The sequence below is a fragment of the Mustela lutreola genome, chromosome 4 (genome assembly GCF_030435805.1).
Source record: "Mustela lutreola isolate mMusLut2 chromosome 4, mMusLut2.pri, whole genome shotgun sequence".
Taxonomy (NCBI): domain Eukaryota; kingdom Metazoa; phylum Chordata; class Mammalia; order Carnivora; family Mustelidae; genus Mustela; species Mustela lutreola.
The window spans coordinates 40,058,937-40,080,604 of record NC_081293.1 but is presented as its reverse complement, the minus strand read 5'-3'; the positions used below and the strand labels follow the sequence as shown (position 1 = coordinate 40,080,604).

Genomic DNA, 21,668 nt, shown 5'->3' with positions numbered 1-21,668 from the left:
AGCTGACAGGGGTACCAAAGGCCCCTCCCAAGGGCTGGCCACTCAACTGTCTGTCACTCGTACTTCCCTTTACCTGAGTGTCTGTGCTTGGGTTCCAGTCAGGATCATAGATGATGACTCTGTTTGCCCCCGTCAGGTTGACTCCTATGCCACCCACCCGCGTAGTCAGAAGAAACACAAATATGGATGGGTCCTAGAATAAGACACACAACACTGAGCACACACAGTTAGGACTAGTTTCAGCTCTTCATCTCTGTCTTTACATATTCCACACACTGAAACCTCCTCCCAATACAAAGGATGGGTTACATCCTAGAGACCGCTGGTCAGTCAAGATGCCATCTCACAACTTCTGCTTTTAATACCAGTTATAGTGGCAATAGCTCAGAGGTGGCTTTTCAAGAAGGAATACGTTCTTTGTTTACACACACAGAATCCAGCAAGGCCCAGGGGTAAAAGCAAAAAGTCCCGCTCTACCCGCTGCCAATCCCCAGGGTAAGCAGGGCTCAGGTGGTTGAGGCTGCTCTTCCCTCCTCTGCATGGAGTAGCACTACTGGGTTCTACTGTTCAATTCCCCCATGTCACCTCATTGTATCTTGTAATCAGTGGCTGTCTTGAAGCGATTGCAGTGGTACCATCCATCTTGAGATAAGAATACTTTTGAGCTCTAAGGAATACTTCAAGGATGTCCAACATCTGTTTGGGAGAGGGGGTGGGGTAAGAGTTTAAAAATCAAATACACACCCTCGGTGAGGTCCACCCTTGTCTCAGCAGTCATACCTTCCCACAGTCTTAAATTAAAAGGGGCTTCTTGCTGTGAGGCAGATCAATGTAACTACTACGAAAGTATCTGGTTTTTCCCTACTGTTCATTTATAGGCCATCTACCTGAGTTCAGACCCAGACTTGCTCACACCCTAGAACCTCACGGTAAGCCTTTTAAGAAAGCCAACTTCTGGGCACCAACTCTAGAGAAAGATCCAAGCTCCCAGAGAGATTTACAGGCTGCCACCTCAGTATCAGCAGGTGAATTTGCTTTTAGACTCATTATTTTAGATCATAACCCATTTCTTCACAACTGGCTGTAAGTCTTAAAGAACGAAACTGTTTCTTCTATGACGTCTGTATACTCACTTGTCTTGACTGAGAAAATAGCAATACTCGTTGACCCTGCTTGTGCCATATCTTCAACAAGGACTCAACTACTATCATTTTCCCAGAACGTTTCCAGTATCCAAACTGATCTTCTTCTAGTTCATCATCTGGAATACCTTTAGCATTCTTTGGACCTCCAGAAAAGAGATCAGGGTGGTTGCAGATTTTTCTTAGGGCTACAAGTCCAGAGAAAATCTATGGTATAAAAAAATTAGGTGCATTTGGATTATGCCATATAAAATAACATTCACTTGGGAAGGAAGGGAAGGAAACTATCTGATATGTAACACAGATTAAAAAGTAATTCTTGGGGCGCCTGGGTGGCTCAGTGGGTTAAAGCCTCTGCCTTCAGCTCAGATCATGGACCCAGCTCCTGGAATTGAACCCTGCATCAGGCTTTCTGCTCTGCAGGGAGCCTGTTTCCTCCTCTCTCTCTCTCTCTGTCTGCCTCTCTGCCTACTTGTGATCTCTGTCAAATAAATAAGTAAAATCCTAAAAAAAAAAAAAAAGTAATTCTTGGGGTGCCTGTGTGGCTCAGTTAGTTAAGCATCTGTTCCTGATTTAGGCTCAGGTCATGATCTCAGGGTCATGGGAATTAGCCCGCAACAGGCTCTGCACTCAGCATGGAGTCTGCTTGTCTCTCTCCCTCTCCTCCTCCCCCCACCCACTCTCTCTCTCTCTCTCTTTCTAAAATTAATGAATATTTTTAAAAATCTTAAAAAAAAAAAAAGTAATTCTTCATCAGCTTCTTAGCTTCCTCCCTATTCACAGCATATTAGGAGCTAGAAGAAATCAACCTTCATTCATCTTTTCTTGACAAGGCAAGTTCTCTAGAAACAAAAACATTCTATTGGATCAAACATCTACTGGTCATATTTAATTGCTAATGACTTATTTTCTCTTACTAGGAAAAAAGAATACATAATTCACAGTATATAAAAAAATGACCCATCTTTTATGTGAATAAAAAAATGTCAGGGTGCCTGGGTGGCTCAGTGGGTTGAGCCTCTGCCTTCAGCTCGGGTCATGATCTCGGGGTCCTGGGGTCGAGCCCCGCATCACAGCCCCGCATCGGGAAGGGAAGCCTGCTTCCCTTCTCTCTCTGCCTCCCTCTCTGCCTACTTGTGATCTCTCTCTCTGTCAAATAAATAAATAAAATCCTTAAAAAAAATGTCATGCCCATCTAAACTAGGAGAAATCAGGTAAATGACTTAGCAGATGCATTCAAATACTACACTAAGTACCCCTCATTAAAGGTTCTGTAGTTAAACATATGCATCAGATGTTGAAGTTCCACCTACTTATACAGTAGAATATCAGAAAACACATCTGCAAGGGAAATACACAAACGGGAAAGATATGGCGGTGGTTCACGCAGCAGAAGGGCACAGGAGACTGGGGGTGTCTGCCCTCCAGGCCCCAGCAGGAAGGCATCCTTCATAGCTTTCCAAGTGTGACCCAAATCCACCTCATAAGTACAAAAGCTCAAGGAGAAAAAGATAAACCATAATTTAATAAGCCAAGGTAGTTCTACTGGCGAACAAATAATTAAAAATCTGAATAAATCAGGAATATTTCAGAACTCCCATGAAGAGTCATGTGTAACTCCTCTTTCTGCCTCCAGATTGATGCTTCCAGTACAGTGGCCACAAGCCACAGAAAGCCAGTCTACACTGAAATGTGCTGCAAATGTAAAATAGCCAATTTGGGAGACATAGTTTTAGGGAAAAAAGGGTAAAATACCTCACGAATAATCTAAAATTTTTGATTACATATTAAAAATGGCATTTTAGATCAAATTAAATAAAATTCATCACCAAAATTGATTTCACCTGTTCTTCTCTTTACCTTTTCGAATGTGACTGTTAGCACAATTTAGAATCACACATGTGGCTTATATTCAGTATTTACAGGTCAGTGCTAATCTAGATCACCTGAAGCTTCACAACTTGAAGGCACATGAAGATAAGGGCAGATTTAAGAGAGATGAATAAATGTGAATGATGTAAGAACCTCTCATAGAGGCCAATCATAGATGAAATAAGAGAAACAGTGAGCTATGGCCAAAAGAACTGAAATGACTTCCTCTGGAAGAAAAAGCATGCAGACATGATGGGACACAGGCAGCCACAACACCCACACTCATCTCTTTAGCAACCTCTGTGTATGAGCAGGAAGTGTGTTTCAGAGAGTAAGATGCTTGCTACTTAGCTGTACCTCCCATGAGGACAGACCCAAGACTAAGAAGTTTTATATGCCTAATAAATAAAACACAATTCACACTTTAGGACCCTGAGGCACAAAGAAACTGATTAGTTCATATGGAACTTCAAAGTATATGCTGATTATAAACCCACTACTTATGCTTACTGAACAGACCTTTACCAGCATCTGTTACTGAGTACTGCCAATAACTAAAATGTTATTACTTACACAAACACTTATGATAGTTAATTCTTCCTTCAGGCCCCTGCTAACCCCAGCAGTCCAGGGCCACTTCCCTGTGTTCTGCTCAGAACAGACATCCCTGAAGGACTCAGCGTTACAGACCCTGTACCTAGCACTACTCTTCTGCTAGACCACATGATGTGGGGTTCAGGTGTAATGGTGCTGCAATATAGACAAAAGCAAGTGTGCTCAAATATAACTGCACGTTGTCTTACTTCTGCAACAGCTCTGAATTAAGGGATGGTTCACACCCAAGTTTTCCCCAAGAGGAAACTGTGAAATGGGACTAGTACTAGCTTCCTTTCCTCCCCACTTCCCTGCTCTATAATTCATTTCTGACCTGCATATCTCCATTGAGAATTCTGTAAACTTCTTTGGAATCAATAAAATTTTGGTAGACTTTATGTTGCTCCTCTGTAAGACGGCAAAATAAGACCTATGGGGGAGAGAAAAAAAAACCCAGAGAATTAAAAAAAATAATTAAGACATCAACAAAGTTTTCTAATCAAAAAAGCACAACCTATACAATATTAACAAAGTACCTCTTTTTTCAAAAAGCCAAAATGGTGCCCCATTCCAAAGCTAAACAAAGACACAGTCACTCCTTCTCATCAGTTCCTCCACTTCTGTCATCCATCAACCTCTTGGTCCCCACCCACTATGCCAACAGTCCCTGAAGACTGGCTTCCTTCCCAAAACAACGTTCAGCACAAGTCCTCCTCCATTGTAGCCTCCAAGCACTCAGACAGCCCATGCCCCTCGCTCACACTTCACTTCAGCACACTTGACCAGGGACCCTACCCTCACTTGACCTGCCCCCTTTCCTAGAGGTCAAAGCACAGGTCCACGAGTTTACCAGACCTGTCCATCCTTCCAGCCCAGCTTTGCCTGTTATTCCATGCCAGAATGTTCCCTTTCTGCCTCTCAATCCTCCTCTCCTTCATATTCACTCTATTCCTTGGCTAGTCATAAACCCAAGACATCTTCCTTTAGCTACCCCTCTGCCACGTACTACTTCTGCCTTGTAAACTTTCACATGAAGACTGACTCAAACTCCTGCCTTCAGGTCATAATCCCAGGGTCCTGGGATCGGGTTCCTCATCGGGCTCCTCGCTCAACAAGGAGTCTGCCTCCCTCTCCATCTGCCCCTATCAGCACCCCTACCCTGCTCATGCAGTCTCTCTCATACTCTCCCTCCGTTCAAATCAATAAAACTCTTAAAAACAAAACAAGACCAAAAAAATGGACAAAACATCAAAGACAGAAATCGAAGCTATCAGTCATGATTCCCTAATTTTCACCCCCTAAAGTTTATCTATTTTATCTACCTCACTTCGTTTTTTTTGTTTTGTCTTTTTTTTTTTTTTTTTTTAATTTTCAGGGGAACAGCTAGTTTCCTCTTTGGGAACTGGGACAACCCTCTGACCTTCACACCAGATCTAAAAACCCTCTCCTCTTCCTCTGGACAGTGCTCCACCACCTTACTCTCTCCAAAAACTGAGGGGGGAAAACTCCCTAAAAGGATTATGTGTACTCACGATCCCCACACCCTCTCCTTCTGTCTCTTCCGGGACAAGCCTGGAGGGCATACCCACTGAGAAAGTGCTATGAACGAGCTCACTAATGATTTCCTAGCAGCCAGCCGCGAAGAGTCCCTAGGCCTCATGCTTCCACTTCCCCCAACTCCCTCCTGCCTTTCTGCCTAGGCCTCCTGTCTTCCCAGCTAGCCCCTCCGGATACCAGCTCCACTGTAACTTCTTTCCTCTCGGTCTGTGTACGTGCCTCGGGCAACCTCACCCCTGCTCATAACTTCCACACCTTCCTGGCTCTGAGGTCACAACTATATCCCTGCCTAGAATTCTCCTCAGAACCCAAGACCCACCTATAACTGCCTTTTGGGCAGGCAGATGTACAGTGGACACTTTAAATGACCCGAATCAACTCACAACTATCTCCTCTATGCTCTGTCCTTTTGAAGTGTCTGTCAGCAGATCCATCCCAGCATCTAAACAGGAGCCTGGGAAGCACCCGCCAGCCCCACACCCTCCAGGGCTCAGGCCCATCCCTTCCAGTCCCTCCCGACCCCGCTGTGAACTCTGGAAGGACCACCTAACTCACCCCTTTGCTTCCACTTTCCTTCCCCTCCAATGCTTTCATATGCTGCCTGAGTCATCTTTTGAAAATACGAATCTGAGTATTTCTAATTCCTCACTTCTTAAATTTGTATTTCAGTCTTTAAATACAATGGTAACAGAGAAAAGCCTTTTCTCTGATAGCCACAAGGTTAACTGAACTAATCATTCACCAGATGCTTAGTGTGTACAAATCACTGTTTTAGGTGTTGCGTGGCACTTTAAGGTCCCGATCTCAAGGAGATCTAGTCAAGAGTCCTGATCTCAAGGAGATCTAGTCAAGAGCCTAGTGGGATCTTACAACTTCAATGTGTGGGAAAGCTGGAGGGTGGGGTGGAAAAACCTCCAGGAAGAGGGAACATCACATGCAAATGGAAAGACAAGTGGCACATGTCTGGAAAACAGGAACTGTTTCCAAGCCATTTGTCTTGGCTCCACATGGATTACAAAGAAGAGACATTCCGGGACCCCATAGTGAAAATAAATTGGTGCAAAGAAGCTAAATCAGGATTCTTGATGGGAAGAGGGCCATGAAGGTGTGTCAGCAGGAAGAGGAGCCTGGGAAAACAAAGCCAGCGATGCTGTGTGATACCAAGTGAAGTGGAGAGTGCCCACGGCTGGAGGCCAGTAAGACCGTCAGACACCTGCCAGACATCAGCCGCACTACTTTACGAGGATGCGGCGCAAAGTGGGCGTCGAAAAAGGACAAAACAGCACAACAACTGACGGATTGGGATCCGGCACGGCACAGAGCACTGTGGCCCAAGACACTGGCGGCAAAGGGAGACCTGTTAGGAGAATGTGGAGATCAAGGGTTGACTTTGGAAATGAGTTTGGGGGGAGGGAAGAGGCGGGGATGAAACCAACCTTGGTGAGAGATCTCCGAGACCCTTTACAGTTTCAACACTGAGAATCTACAATGTATTTACTGTTCAATGTTAAAAAGAGGGTGCAGTCATCTATTGCAATAACAGAACACCAGGATGGGCTTTAAAAGAATGCCCCTTCTACAACCTGAATCAGATAACGTCACTCCTTGGCTCCGTCTCTACCTATGAACTGCTTCCTCACTCACAGTAAAATCTGAAGTCTTCACCACGACCAGCAGGCCCTGATGACCTAGCCAACTAACTGACTTCTCCCTCCAAGAATTCTCATCCTTCTTCCTGCCCTCAGGCCACAATGCCCTCCCTGCTGGTCCTTGGAGGTACCAACACCCTCCTACTTCCATCAACCTGGAATGTTCTTCTAAGAACCCCATGATTTGCTTCCTTTACCTTCTTTAGGCCTCTGCTCAAATGTCCGTTTATCAGAGAGGAAACATCTTTAAGAAGCCCACTTCCAGTGCACCTGGGTGGCTCAGTGGGTTAAAGCCTCTACCTTCGGCTCAGGTCATGATCTCAGGGTCCTGGGATTGAGCCCCGCATTGGGCTCTCTGCTTAGCAGGAAGCCTGCTTCCCACTCTCTCTCTGCCTACTTGTGATCTCTGTCTGTCAAATAAATAAAATAAAATCTTTAAAAAAAAAAAAAAAAAAAAAGAAGAAGCTCACTTCCCCAAATCCTCACCCTATATGCCCTATTCCCGACTCTGCTCAGGGTTTCCTCCACATTACTGCTGCCTACCAGGTGGCATGTGTGTCTGTGACTGTCTCCCCTCCTCAAGAACGAAGGTGAGTCAGGAGAGCAAGCAGTTTCTCTGTTCACTGCTATCTCCCAGCAACAGGCCTGGCACCTCCAATTTATGGCATGAATGAGTTGGGGCGTGAAGAAAATGGGTAAGTTCAAAAGTGCAGCCGCAGGAATCTGTGTGTAAATAGGACAAAGATCACAGCCTGTGAACTAAGGAAGAGTCTTGCTGAGGACAGGTGCCACAGTAGGCTCACTTGTCCCATACAGGTGTATACAGATAGAAACCAGCTGCCCTGAGCACACCCATTAGCCTACCAATTCTGCATGTGAAAAGCAGAATAAACAGACAGGTATACCCACACATTAGGAGTGGGTTGGTAACTCCTGGATTTACAGACCTGTTCATTTTTATCTGGCAAAGAAAGGCTCATTTTGACATCTGACTTCATTCTCCGCAACAGGTATGGATTTATGGTATCTCGTAAGACACATGCACATTTATAAGCAGTTTTAACCTTCAAAAAGAGAAAAGGGCAAACAATTACTTATGTTTAACAAATGCATTTGTTCTTACCTCTCAACTGATTCCAATGTTTAAAAAAATTTTCCAAAGACCTATGGTTATACATAATTGGCTGGAAATGGTTGAAAATAGTTTGGAAAAATTAGGATAAGTTCCATATACTCCAAAAGGTGGTACCTTTCCAAAGGTATCATCAGTTAAAAAAAACTTATTACCAAAATGTACAACAAAAGAACTGGTAATCTAATCTTGTGTCTAATTCCTCCTCCATACTTTGCTTTAATTATTATTATTATATTGCTAGACCCTACAGTAGAGATTTCTTCGGTTCTCGACTACCCTCTAGGGGAAAAAAACGGCTTTCAAATGAATCTCTGTTTATAATCTTGCATTCTCCTAAAGCTACAAGGGAAGTGCTGCTCTGCAAGACTGAAGATCAAAAGCTAACTCTGGGGGAAAGCTGCAGCTATGGGAGCAACCAGATAATAAGCAGAGATTACTGCCCACTGGGGATTTAGGAGAGTAAGTTCAAGAAAAGCCCTATGATCCCAGAAATGAAAGGTCACTCTAGCCTGAGATGGAGCATATGGTTCTGTAATGGAGCATAGCCACATGAGATGGGTATTAACTGTATGTAGAAAAACAAAGACCCACAGCTCTGGAAACACTCCCTTTGCAATTCAGTTAAAGGCAAACAAAGAATTCAGTAAATTATTGATACTTAAAAAAAAATTCTGAATAGGCTTAACAACCTAGTAAATTACTATTTAACGGAACAAGAAAAATTTTAACCAAAGTCTAACAAAATTAGCTACAAAATGAATGAAAATAAAAAGAGTTTGAATGTAACACATACAGAAAAATTCACATTAAAAAATTAACATAGGGTGCCTGGGTGGTTCAGTCAGTTAAATGTCTGCCTTTGGCTCAGGTCACGATCCCAGAGTCCTGGGACAGAGCCCCACATTGAGTTCCCTGCTCAGCGAGGAGCCTGCTTCTCCCTTTCCCTTTGTCCCTCCCTGCCCCACTATGCTCTTTCTCTTTCTCTCAAATAAATAAATAAAATCTTTAAAAAAAAATAATAGTGAAAAATATTTTAAAAAACCCTAAGAATACCCTCACTCAAGTATGTATACATGTCTACACACATATGTGTGTTCACCTTGTGTGTATGTGAGCATGTACAGAGAAAAATACAGGATTTATTTGGAACAGCAAACAATAACAAATAAGTTCAATTAATCAACAACTTCTAGTTACAGGTAATATCATAACTGTATCATTCAGCCACTGATTACAAATTATCCTTAAGAGGATGATCAGGTATATATTATGGTTTGGAATACAGAGATAATAAATTTCAGAATTTAATGTGACATTACAGTCCCACCAAGAAGTATACTGTTAAAATTCTTCCTAAAAATATATACAGTATGTTAAGGAAACTATCTCCATATCCCCACCTCTACTCATGTATTTCTCCTCCAGAAGCACGAGTGAGCTAGATGATGCTGCTGGAAAACCAGGGCCGGGTTGGTGAGCACCTGGCCACTCACTCCCACTTTCTCCTGCCCGCCCAGCCCTCTGGAGAGTTCTCCTTCCACCGCCCCTCCCTGTTCCTGGCCCACTGTGGGGAACTCACAGGGGTCAGACCTCACAGTGGCTGGGGATGGGTCTGTTTTTCACACCCAACTCTCCTTAGAGGAAGAACTGAAACTCTGGAATGTGGTGGGGATAGAAGAGCAAGGAAGACTAAGAAACCCAGTTTTAGCCTTGATGTTCAGCCACGTTCTCTGTCCAACCTTCCTAGGCAGTCCTGTGCTTCAGGCAGTAACGCGGATTCTAAATTTTTTTTTCCCATCTGCCTCCCTGTCTCTCTGACCACACCACATGGTAGGGATCCAGAACTGTATTTCTCTTAACTATCACTCCCAACCTCCCAGTGCCATGGAAAATGGAGACCAACTGAACATCTAAGTTTCCTTTATATTCCTGACAAGGCAGAGTGATATTACTCACCAGTTCTGCCTTTTCCAGAGCTGAGAAACCTTACCTTAGGCCAGTCACCAAACCATGGAATCTCAATAAACCCTGAGTAAGAATGAGGAGGTTCTTATCAGTTCTAAAATCTAAGCTTAACATGCAAAGCCAAGAAGCAGGCCATATTCTTGGTAACTAATGTTCTCCCCCCTCCCCTTCCTCAGCCTAGCACAGTCATCTCTCCTCCAGGAATCCTTTCTTGACTCCCACAAGCTCTGATATTAGATATCCCCCCGATCATAGTCCTCACTACCCTGTACTACAATCATCCTACTGAACTGAGAACACAATTCAAGGGAAGGTTCTGGTTGCCAGCCACCTCTCATCATTTTAGCCCCAGCCTGAAACAATAAATAACTGCTGACAGATGATCTTCTTGGGATTCAGTAACTCATGACAACCATGGACTTAAAACAAAAAAGCAATTACAAAAACAGCAGCTCTGGGGCCCCTGGGTGGCTCAGTCAGTTAAGCATCTGCCTTCAGCTCAGGTCATGATCTCAGTGTCTTGGGATCAAGCCCCGTGTCGGACTCCCTGCTCAGTCGGGAGCCTGCTTCTCCCTCTGCCTGCCACTCCCCCTGCTAAGGTTCATTTCTGTCTGCCTCACTCTCTCAAATAAATAAAATCTTTAAAAAACAAAAAAACAAAAAGTTCTGCTCCCAAAGACCTTATAACCTACAAAAGGAAAATAGGTAAGTACATAGACTTCTAACACAAGGATGTCAAGGAAAAAAGAGAATGTTTAGAGGGTTTCCAAATCTCTCTGTAAAGTGATTTATTAATTCCAAAGAAAGTGGTTAATTCAAAGAGTTTAGAAATCTGGTAAATACCACCTCACCCAAGCAATCAGATACTACCAACTGCCACTACCCATGAAGGATAAACCAACAGCATATGCTAAAGTGAAAAACCAAGAAAGACAAGTCACAGAGAGTGGAAGACAAACCCAAAGGGAGGCACATTCTACAAAATACAAGGCCTGTCGTCTGGAAAGTCACAGAAGGCAAAACAAAAACAGAGGAACTGTTGCAGACTAAAGGAAAACTAAAGAGACAAGGAAACTACTGGAAGAATTGACAAAATGTGGATGACTACAGTCTAGACCTCAGAGTTGTACTGTGTTAAATTTCCTCCTGATTTGGATATTTTTACTGTGGTTATATAGGAGGCTGTCCTTGTTCTTAGGAAATACACACTGAAGGATTTAGAATAAAGGGACATAATGTCTACAACTTGCTCTCAGATGACTCAGGAAAAACAAACAGTATAAATTTGTGTGCATGGGTACACAGAAGTAGGGAAGGAAGGAAGGAAAGATAAAACAAATGTGGCGAAATGTTAGCTGATGCTAATAACTGGTGGATCTAGTAAAAAAGTACAGGAGTTCTTTTTATAATTTTTCCAAATTTTATAATTTCTACCCCATTTCCTTTATCTTAGGGGCCCCCATGTCTTGTTTGTTTTATGGGAAAAGATGCCATTTGGAACTTTTGCTCCCCACCTTCTTTCTCAGAATCACCATCCAAGTCCAGGTTCAGGTCCTCACCACCCTCACCACCCTGACCCCTAACAATTCCCAGAGGTCCCCAAAGCCAGCCTCAGTCCCATCACCACCTGCTGCCTGAGTGGCCCTGGAAGAGCAGCCATCTTTCAGCCTCCCGCTCAGACACCTTCGGTGGCTCTTTGCTGCCTGAGAGCCTCTGCCTCCCTTTCAAAGCCCCCATCTCTGGCACCCACACCTTCCTGGCTACCTCACAAGCATCTCCAGGGCAATCAGGCATGTCTCTTCACTGTGGCCCATGGCCACACAATATGGCTGTGGTCATACCACTGCCCTGATCTAGAATGCCCTCACTTTTCTTGACCTGTTTTCCCAGAACTGGGTTAAAGAACATTTAAGTGTTGTACTAAGTCCTCTCTGAACAACTCAATCCTCCCTGGCTTTCCCTTCTCTAAGCTGTTACACTATCTTATAAGATATACTAAATTATATAGTGTCCAGAACGGATTCATTCATCCCTTGTTTTACTTTCTGACTGGTTTTGAATATGTTAGATAATTTTTTAAAACTCATCTAGAAAAGCAGGAGCTCTCAAGCAAAAATAATTTTGTGATTTTGGGCAGATACCAGTTTATAAGCTTGGCCATTTCCCTTATATTATGAATGACTTGGCTACAAAGTACAGTATTAAGTAGAAACAGTTTAAATATTAAAACGCCTACAAGTGTTAGCTGCCTACTACATTACCTGCACTGGGGAGGCATTTGAATACCCCCCCATGGTGATGGGGACCGAGAACTGCTCCATGAACACAGGCAATGTGCCTAACTTTCCTGGGAAGATGAAGTCGAAGAGCGACCACAGCTCCCGGAGGTTATTTTGCATTGGCGAGCCAGACAAGATGATACGATGAGGGGTGCGGAACTATTTGGGGAAAGAAAACACTTTTTGTTAAATCCATTTTTCAAGAGATGATCCCCATCCCTACCCCAAAATATGTCCACACAATCCTGGTTATTTAACATTTTTATACATCACTTTAATCTCCAAAATGTAGACATTTTACGCAATATAGAAAAAATAAAGAGGGAAGAATATTTCTTATTGTTCGTTGAACACTAGGAATGAGAGTTGGATTGGATTACATTCTAACAACTGATCCCTACGAGACACGGTCAGTAATGTGAATAATTTGAATTTCTTAAAACCATGATTATGGGCAAGAATAAAGAATTTTCTGCACTAAGGTAAAACATGTATTTCAAATTCCTTATGCAGAGGCACAAGAGTCAATAAGTGTGATACCAGAGTTTATTCTCAATTAAATACTATTTTCCCTGGAAATCTCCCTTGTTATAAAAGCTCATACCTGTTTGCAAGCAAGGGTGACAGCAGCATTTGGATTTCGAATTTTGTGTCCCTCATCCAAGATCACGTAGTGCCAGTCATGCCTACTAATGTCATCTTGCATCAGCCGAATGTAGGAGTAAGAAGTGATCAAAATGCCATGACAATGAGCAATATCTCGAATTAGTTTCTCCTAAAATGATGATAAAATGGTAAAACCAGTTTTAAATAAGCTCATTTAAATAAACTAAATGAACATGATTCTTTAAATGGTAATCTTTCAATGATGTAATCTACTGTACTTTTTTTTTCTACTGTACTTTTAAAATATGTATACAATCACAATACATACAATTGCAACTATATATTATCAGCACTGGAAGTTTATGTTTCATTACTCTGTAAACACTGACTACTACATCTACTTAAGGAGGAGGGCCCTCAAAAGAAAACTAGAAAAAGTTACAATAAGTAAACACTTACCCAATATTTATTTTTCTAAAATATCCTTTGTGTCAATTCTTGTTAAACTTAAAACAACAAGATAGATGGGAAGTGATTTGTTATTTTAAAACCAGAAAAAGAAAATGAGAGAAAAGCCAGAGAGACCAGAAAGACAAATTCAGGCGCTCTACTGATGCAGAACATGAATTCCAGGAGGAGAGAATAGAAAAGGATATAAAAACAATTTTTTTTTTAAAAAGGCAGAAAAAAATTCTGAGGAGAAACAGGAGTCTATAGAGCAAAAAGTAATGGAGTGTCAAGGAGAAACACTGAAAAAAGACCTATCGTTAGGAATATACCTACTAGAATTCCAAAAGTAAAGAGAAAATGCTGTAGCTTCTAGTCAGAACAAAACAGAAGATTCCCTTCAGAGGAAAAAGACTCCACCTGAGCTGGACACCTCTTCTGTTACACTAAACTGTCAGAAAGCAAAGAGCCAGACTTTCCATAATTGTAGGGGAAACGCTCTGACCCCAGAATTCTGCACTGATCCAAACTAGCAGTCATGCTTGACAGAAAAAATAAATTCTACCTCCAGACAGACAAAAGCAGAAAATAAAGCAGCCAGAGAGAGGCCAGGTATAGTAGATGATATATCCAGCCAGGTGTAGTCACTGAAAGAACACGGTCCCTTTCCAAGGGCAGAAGAAAGTGTGCCAGAAACACACAGCACTCTGCAGAACAGCAGAGAGTAGAGCTCCCAGGCCCAGAATGCTCACTGCAGACAGAGCACGCCCAGCAACTCCCTGAAAAAGGATAGAGTCCTTATGAACCCCTGGTTTATGGGGGGAGACTGTAATAATATATCAGGTCACACAGCTGGTAAGTGGAGGAGTCAAGATGTGAACGTAGACGGGCAGCTAACTGCAAAGCTAGTATTAACTAAGTATCAGGCAACATTGCCTCATACCTAACGGTGAAAGAAAAAAAAAAATTTAAGGGTAAATTACATGTAATATTACACCAGTTCTTTCAAGTATTACAGGTATCCTCTGCTTTTCCAAAGTTCAGCTAGCTTCTTCACTGTTACAAAAGACGTACTTTAGTACCCGTTTTTTTAGTGCCCACCCAAAGAAAGCCAAAGAGGATTTTCACTTTTATAAAAAAAGGTGAAAGCAAAAGCAGCGTTCCGTCTTTGTTGTGCAGTGAGCATTTATAGAGGCAGCCCACGCCCCGAGCACGAGTGGGGCGCCACCAAGCTCCTTCCCTGAGAACTACACTCTGCATCTGGGCAGCAAGCGCCGTAGCTTTGAATGGGATCTATAAGCATCTATGCATTATCTCGATTTATTTTGTGCGTGTTAGCAAGATGTATCCTAAGGTATCAGAAAAGCCTAAGAGAGGTACTGTTTGGGTAGGGAACGCTCAAGAACTTTTCCATATAAATTAATGGTAAGTGCTTCTTCACTTCAAGCGGTTTCAGGGTACGAAAAGGTTTTGTAGGAATGCTCCACTTTTGGAGAGCAAGGAAATCTGTTTTAAAACAGTAAGTAAATGTTTAAACATTGCTTTAAATATTAATGAAACCGTTAAGAATAAATCTAAAATATAAGGAGGGATATATTTGGGGACGCCTGGGTGGCTCAGGGTTAAGTGTCCACCATCGGCTCAGGTCATGATCCCAGGGTCCTGGGACAGATCCCCACGTCAGGCTCCAGCTCAGATGGGAGTCTGCTCTCCCTCTGCCCCTTCCCCTGCTTTTGCTCTCTCTCACTCATTCTCTCTCAAATAAATAAATAAAATCTTTTAGAAAGGGGGGGGGTATATTTTTAAGTGTCACTATAATTCTAGTTTAATATAACAAAATCTTGAATAACAACAGGAGAAATATGTGTACTAAAAATCCCGCCCTGTCCAAGGGTAGAAAGGGGCAGAGATGACAGACATTGTCCACTTTTTAACTGTGAAAGAAAAACACGTTGGATTATATTTGTAAAAAAACAAGCCCATCTACTGACCCACAGCTGCTACTTCCACATGAATACAAGAAAAAAAACAGACTGTAGAACTGTCAAACCACTCTAGGGGAAAAAAGTAATAGAAGATAGAAAAAAAAATCAGGAAAATAGAAAATACAATCGCTGGTTTCAGATGAAATGCACCAGGAGTCTCCACAATGACAGTGGGTTATTAGCAGCAAGACTTTCCCGTGGGTACACACGGCCCAACCCTTAGACCCAAACGAGCCTGGCACTGAAAGCTGAAAATATGGGCATTACCCAAGAAACGCAAACAGAAATGGGGCAGGACTAGAAATACAAATAGCAGACAGAAAAACTGAACAGAAAAGAAGAGGGATATTTTATATTTTAAAGGAGACAGTGCACACCGGAGGAGCCGCGCACCAAACCCGGGGCGCAAAGCCGTCAGAGCTGTGCTGATGAAGCAGGACATCCACAGCCGGCAGGGGACCCGGCACAGCCTCCCAGAGTCTGACAGACCAGAAGATAGAAAGTAAGATTAAAGAAAACAAGAGGTCAAAAATTAAGATACAAATGATGTGAGCACCACCATCCCCGAGCTCCTTTTAATAGTATCAGCAGTTTCTGACCACACAAAGAATACTCATTCTTCGCACACCACTGACACTAAACTCAGGCAGAACAGTCAGTCAGCGCAACCTGCTAAAAAAGGAAAATGAGGGAATAAGGTAAAAACAAAACTCAGTGGACCCTAAAAAAACAAAACTGGCAGAACTGAAAAACCATAAAATGAAATAGCCCACTGAAAACATCAAACAAAACAGACAAAGATCTGTCAAGTCAGCCCAAAGAGCAGACTCAGACTCAGAGCATGAGAATGTCGAAAGAGCAGAAAGCAGATGGAGACACTACACAAATGTGTCTTCTCTCCACCACCACTAGTGAGCTAATGCCAAAACCCTAAACACTTTGACAGAGGACAACTGTTCAAAAATAATAATAATAATAAAGTACCAAAATAGGCCCAAGAAAAATGAGACAAATCAATCAGACCAATTACTGAGGAACTTGAAAAAGATGGTATACGCTCTTCTCACCAAAAGCCAACCAGACTCAAAGGGTTTCATGAGCAAAATGCAGGAAAAGACAGGACGCATTGAAATGCGTTACTATAAGGCCAAAAGAACCCTGTTTTCAAAACTAACAGGCACAACACACACGTGTACTCCCTAGCAGAGATCCGTTACTTATAAATGAAACCTAGCTGTATATTAACCTAATAAGGTTCATCATAGTAATATAAGAGTGAAATATCAAGAAACCTAAAACAGTAGTTCATGTAATTACAATTATACAAATTTTAAAAAACTCAACATCTTCAAAAATGATTTTAATATGTTAATAAACTAGGACTAAAATATTTTTTTAACTCAACAGAGTTATAAAAGGGTGTAATAAGAGCCAAAAAAATTTTCAAAGAGAAAAACAAAGTAGGAGAAATGACTCTCTCATGTCATAACACACTCAAAACTTCCCAGTTCATAAAAGTACGATACCCAGTACACATCAAAGGTTCAACAGGGAGAGCTGTATTATCTACTACTACTTTGTTGTCCTCCTATTCATGGTTTTCAATGCCTGCACAGTCCTACACTGAAGACCACACCTGACTAACCATTTCCCAACTCTGTACCTTATGGTGAATGCACAGTAAAAACCTCAGAGCTCACAGCTTTCCAAAAACACAGACAGGTTTCTCCTGGGACTCACCTCTCTCCCTTTCATCCTGACTACACTGTTTATCCACCACCACCGGCCCCCCACATGTAGAAAGGTGGGCTGTCCACAGACACACTGCACCATTCCTCAAGTCCCGTGATTTTCAGAAGCCAGAGCGGATCCTAAGAGCTCTTCTGCATCTCAATTTTCCATTGAGACTAGGGACAGGCAGCTGCCACCAGCTCTACCCTCATTTTCCCCACTAAGAGAGCAGTGGCTACTAGAACTCATGAAGCAGTTAGGACCTGAGAAGGCAGCAGACTGAAACCGAGAATGTCCATGCCCAACTCCCCTCTAGACCTGGAACTCTGTGCATACACAGAGACAAGAGGGGGATGAAAACAACTACCAATATTTGGGGCTTCACAACCAAAGAGGATCAAATTACCACCCACGTTTATAAAATGTCTGGGTCATAGACAAGCCCTACAAATGTGGGTCCACTTGCTTGGGACCCTGAACTCCTGTAACTACTGGATGCAAAGACTCGCCATGGCCATTCCTTTAAACCCCGCCAAGGAATGCCACCCCAAGCTGGATTCTGGATGTCACTTCACCACAGGAGAACAAATGAGATGCCAACCCTCTCAAATACACACCACTGGCACTGTGGTCACCTTCTTCTGCATGTTCAATAAGGACTAAAGTTTATTTGGAAAATTCTACAATGTTAAGCCACAGAATTACACAATTTCTACCATACTCAGAAAGATGTATGATGATGAGTAAAAATCAAAAAGACTTTTATAAGAAGCATAAGAAATTTTTTTAAATGTCCTATTGAAAATGTAACTTCCACTTAACAGCCACTGGGTAAAAAACACCATGTAAGACTTTTTGTTTTTACCTGATTCAATCTCAGAATTCTATAACTGCCTAGACTAGAGTTTCAATAATGGCGAATTGTTGAATATTATGGACGTCTCTATCCAAACACTTAAGACAAATCATCTCGGGCGGTTTCAAATTAAAAGCTTGTAAAATATGTAACCTCTCCTAGTTTTTGCAATTAATAGGGTACATCTGCAATTAGCCTGACTTACTGAATGCAGTGCTGTTGTCATTAAAAGATGTCTGTGAAAGTGCTGCTGTTATTATGGAGGCTCAGGAGACCAATCCCTCCTAGAGGGCAAACAGTGGACTGGTAGAAAACAACAGCCATAAATCACACTGTCAGGCAGCGGGGAGAGTGGAGTGGAGCACAGGCACATGAAGGCCATTCACGGTAAACACAGCACGGCAGCTTCCCAGGCAGGATTTACTGCACCTGTAATTAATTAAAATTTCCTTCAAGCTAAATCTTTAATAAACAAGGATTTGTGCTGACAATGAAGAAAAAAAGGGCTCCAGCAACATAATTTTACAATATACCTCACAGAACAAGCATAGCATCTATCATTTCTTGTATCAGGTGTATACACCGTCTCTGAAGTTAATAGGAATTACATCACTTTGTGTTATAATTTGTGTACTTGGAATGGGTTTGAAATATTTAGGATGCTTGAGGGACCATGTGGCCCTTTTCTACTTTAATTTTTATGTTTTTTCCTGACTCCCTTCCAGCTCTTTAAAAAGCCAAGTCCTTTGACTCTAGTGTTCCAGAAAAACGGGCCTTTTTAAAGAACACGTGATGGCAGTTTCATCAAATAGCCATGTTTTCCATGGTTTGTTCTTTAATCAAAACTTGTGCTTCGCAAAAAGAACTTTAACATGCTATTTCATTGTTTCCATTTGGGACCAAATGCATCTGGATGTGAGAAAAAAGGTCTAGATGTGAATGCCTGTGAACGTGTTTGATAAATCAAGTGCGAACCTTCAGTCTAGCGAGTATTTATACTGAATCAGTCAGCAACAGCAGAGCATCTTCTCTTCGGACTACCACAGAAGAACGGGTCTACAACATTCTTTGTTTCTAACAGTAAGAATTACCTGAGTAAATGAATGAGTAAAAGAATTACCTGAGACACTAAGCTTCTCGTGCATACCTATTACCTCAACAACTCTTCACAAAATTACCAAAATACTCATTTTTTGAGAGACCAATCTAGGCTCAGAGAAGCTAAGTGATTTGCCCAAGGTCACAAAGCTGTAAGATTCAAACCTGGGTCTGGTCATGACAAAAGCTATGCTTTAAAACCTTTATGCTATTGTTGCGATTCCCTCTAATTGTCATGAGTTTGTCAAAATGAGATAAAACTCTTTGAATTATCACAAATATTCCACAGAATTACTGTATCTACAGGATACAGCAGGGAAAGGTGGGAGAGACAAAGTGACAACTGTTCAAAATACAAGGAAGACATTTCTCATTAAACATCTTCCAGAAAATTGAAAAAAGGGTCCTTAATAATTAAATAAACTTCATAACACAGTAGCTAAAGATGCCACCATCCACTGTGAGTTATAGCATAAGTACCACAAAACTCCCTTCTTTTATTATCTTTTCGGGCATTTTCTCTCCCCAAGAAAATGGCTAGATTTTCAAGGTCAGTCAAAAACACCATATGCATTTTTTGGAGCGCTAACAGCCTCAAATACAATGCAATGCAATGACAATACAAATGCAATGTCATGTTTATAGTTACTAAACAAGTAAGTGTTAATCAACTCACATATCAAGTTTCTCTATGTTAGAAAAAAGGGATCACAAAACATAATGAGAAAAAGAAAAATCTTAGATTCCTAAGAAATGAGATTTCAATTGACCATTAAAAGAAGATCCAGACGACTGAAAATGTCTGTATCTGATTTGATTGTTTGGTTGAAATACCAGCCACATATTTTTCTGCATGGTTGCTGGGTTCACATTTGATAATTCCAAATTACACTGTCAGTCAAAGAGAGTATTAACAAAGATAATACAGGGTCATGTGGTGAGAGGTGGGAAGCTAAAAGGCAATGTAAGGAAAAAGAATGACGGATGCGCTCCATTCAGAAACTGATCATCTGATGCCTGTGCTCTAAATGGAAACTTTAATTTTCAAAATTTTATGTCATATCAGTTACAAAAAATCATTAGGAAAATAAAGACAATCTACATGAATGATAAGCAGAACAATTCTTGAATCAGTACTTTCAAGTTTTCTAAAGAGAAATTCTCTTTTCTTCCATATTTTCTCCAGCACTGAAAGTCCCTATGCCAGAGCGCCCTTATCTGGACAGGCCCGGGGGCACAGAAAGCTCCCCCATGGAGAAAAAGAATCCTAGTTGATAAGGACAGAAAGGAAGTCAGGGGTTAGATGCTGGGTTGGATCAGACACTGAGAGAATATTTGAGATATGAATTTAAAAAACGTATTTAACTCCAATCTAACACATTATCTGCAAGTCAACAGGTATGCAGGGGTGGTGACAAAGATCTTCAAGAACAAATATTAAAAGGAATGAGAAAAGGTATCAAATGTCACTTTGGTTTTTTAATCTAGCAGCTGGAATTCTGATCTTGGAAGTGTTACTAACAAGGTCTATGCAAAGGATTTAATGTATTTTCAATATCCTCATCACAAATAATAAACTGATATTAACAATAATAAATAATAAATGATGCATACAAACATCTTTTTGGTCTTTTGCATAACAACTTACATATTCAGAGATCTGGGATTCTTTATAACGAAAAAGAAACAAGAGGGTTGGGAGCAGTGGTTGGAGAGGGTGGTTGGGTTATGGACATTAGGGACGGTGTGTGCTATGGTGAGTGCTGTGAAGTGTGTAAACCTGGCAATTCACAGACCTGTACCCCTGGGGCTAATAATATATTATATGTTAATAAAAAAAAAAAAAAAAACGGTAGAGTTAATTAAGGGTCAGAGGAAAAACACACGTCTACTGCTTTTCCTCAAAAGTTAAATAAGAAACTTCAAGTTAAGGTCCTTAGCAAACTGTAAAGCATCAAACAAAATTATGAAAAATCACATGTATACATGCGCTGGTGTGCACAAAACAACCTCAGAAGATGGAATCCCTGCAAACAAGTGAAGCGTCTCTTCTCCAAAGCTCTACCCTCCAAACAAGGAAGCAAGGCACCAACAGAGACATTTGGTTTACATGAAGATAGTTTTTCAGGTTATAATAAAAGAGGAAATGTAAGTAAGCTATGATAAAGGTGAAATTGAATATATACCCTTCAGAAGCCCAAAAGAAAATAAAAAGATAAAGAGAACTTATGAAAAATGTGCCTTTTCAAGGGAAACATCAAGTAAGGAATCCTGCTGGATTCTGCAACACAAAACATTACGAAACGTCAATAGATGATGGAAGTGAAAAAAGACATCAAAAACATTTAATAAAGGTGTCAAAAAGAGGGGCGCCTGGGTGGCTCAGTGGATTAAGCTGCTGCCTTCGGCTCAGGTCATGATCTCAGTGTCCTGGGATCGAGCCCCGCATCAGGCTCTTTGCTCAGCGGGGAGCCTGCTTCTCTCTCTCTCTGCCTGCCTCTCTGCCTACTTGTGATCTCTCTCTGTCAAATAAATAAATAAAATCTTTAAAAAAAAAAAAAAAAGATGTCAAAAAGATAGTTACAACCATTTAGTTTGACTAGAAAAACAATCAAAATGGTTATTTTCATGCTGTTAAAAATCACTGTTTGGTTTCGTTTTGATCACAGCATTAACCCTACTTCATTACTTTAACTCAGTTTGTTTTTCATTTACCATTTAAAATTCGGGACAAAGTCACTTGGCTTTAATA

The 21,668-nt window shown here is 41.4% G+C and overlaps 1 protein-coding gene across 2 annotated transcripts in view; it reads right to left on the bottom strand.

Moving 5' to 3' along the window:
* Positions 1–21,668, bottom strand: part of ERCC6 (ERCC excision repair 6, chromatin remodeling factor) — a 72,318-nt gene that overhangs the window by 10,011 nt on the left and 40,639 nt on the right. For both annotated transcript variants that reach the window (XM_059169630.1, XM_059169631.1), the window contains exons 9-15: positions 12,798–12,968; positions 12,176–12,352; positions 7,762–7,878; positions 3,943–4,038; positions 1,134–1,349; positions 586–696; positions 74–193 (exon numbers count right to left, since the gene is read on the bottom strand). In XM_059169630.1, the coding sequence (XP_059025613.1) occupies positions 74–193; positions 586–696; positions 1,134–1,349; positions 3,943–4,038; positions 7,762–7,878; positions 12,176–12,352; positions 12,798–12,968 (1,008 nt within the window). The remainder of the gene's footprint in view (positions 1–73; positions 194–585; positions 697–1,133; positions 1,350–3,942; positions 4,039–7,761; positions 7,879–12,175; positions 12,353–12,797; positions 12,969–21,668) is intronic.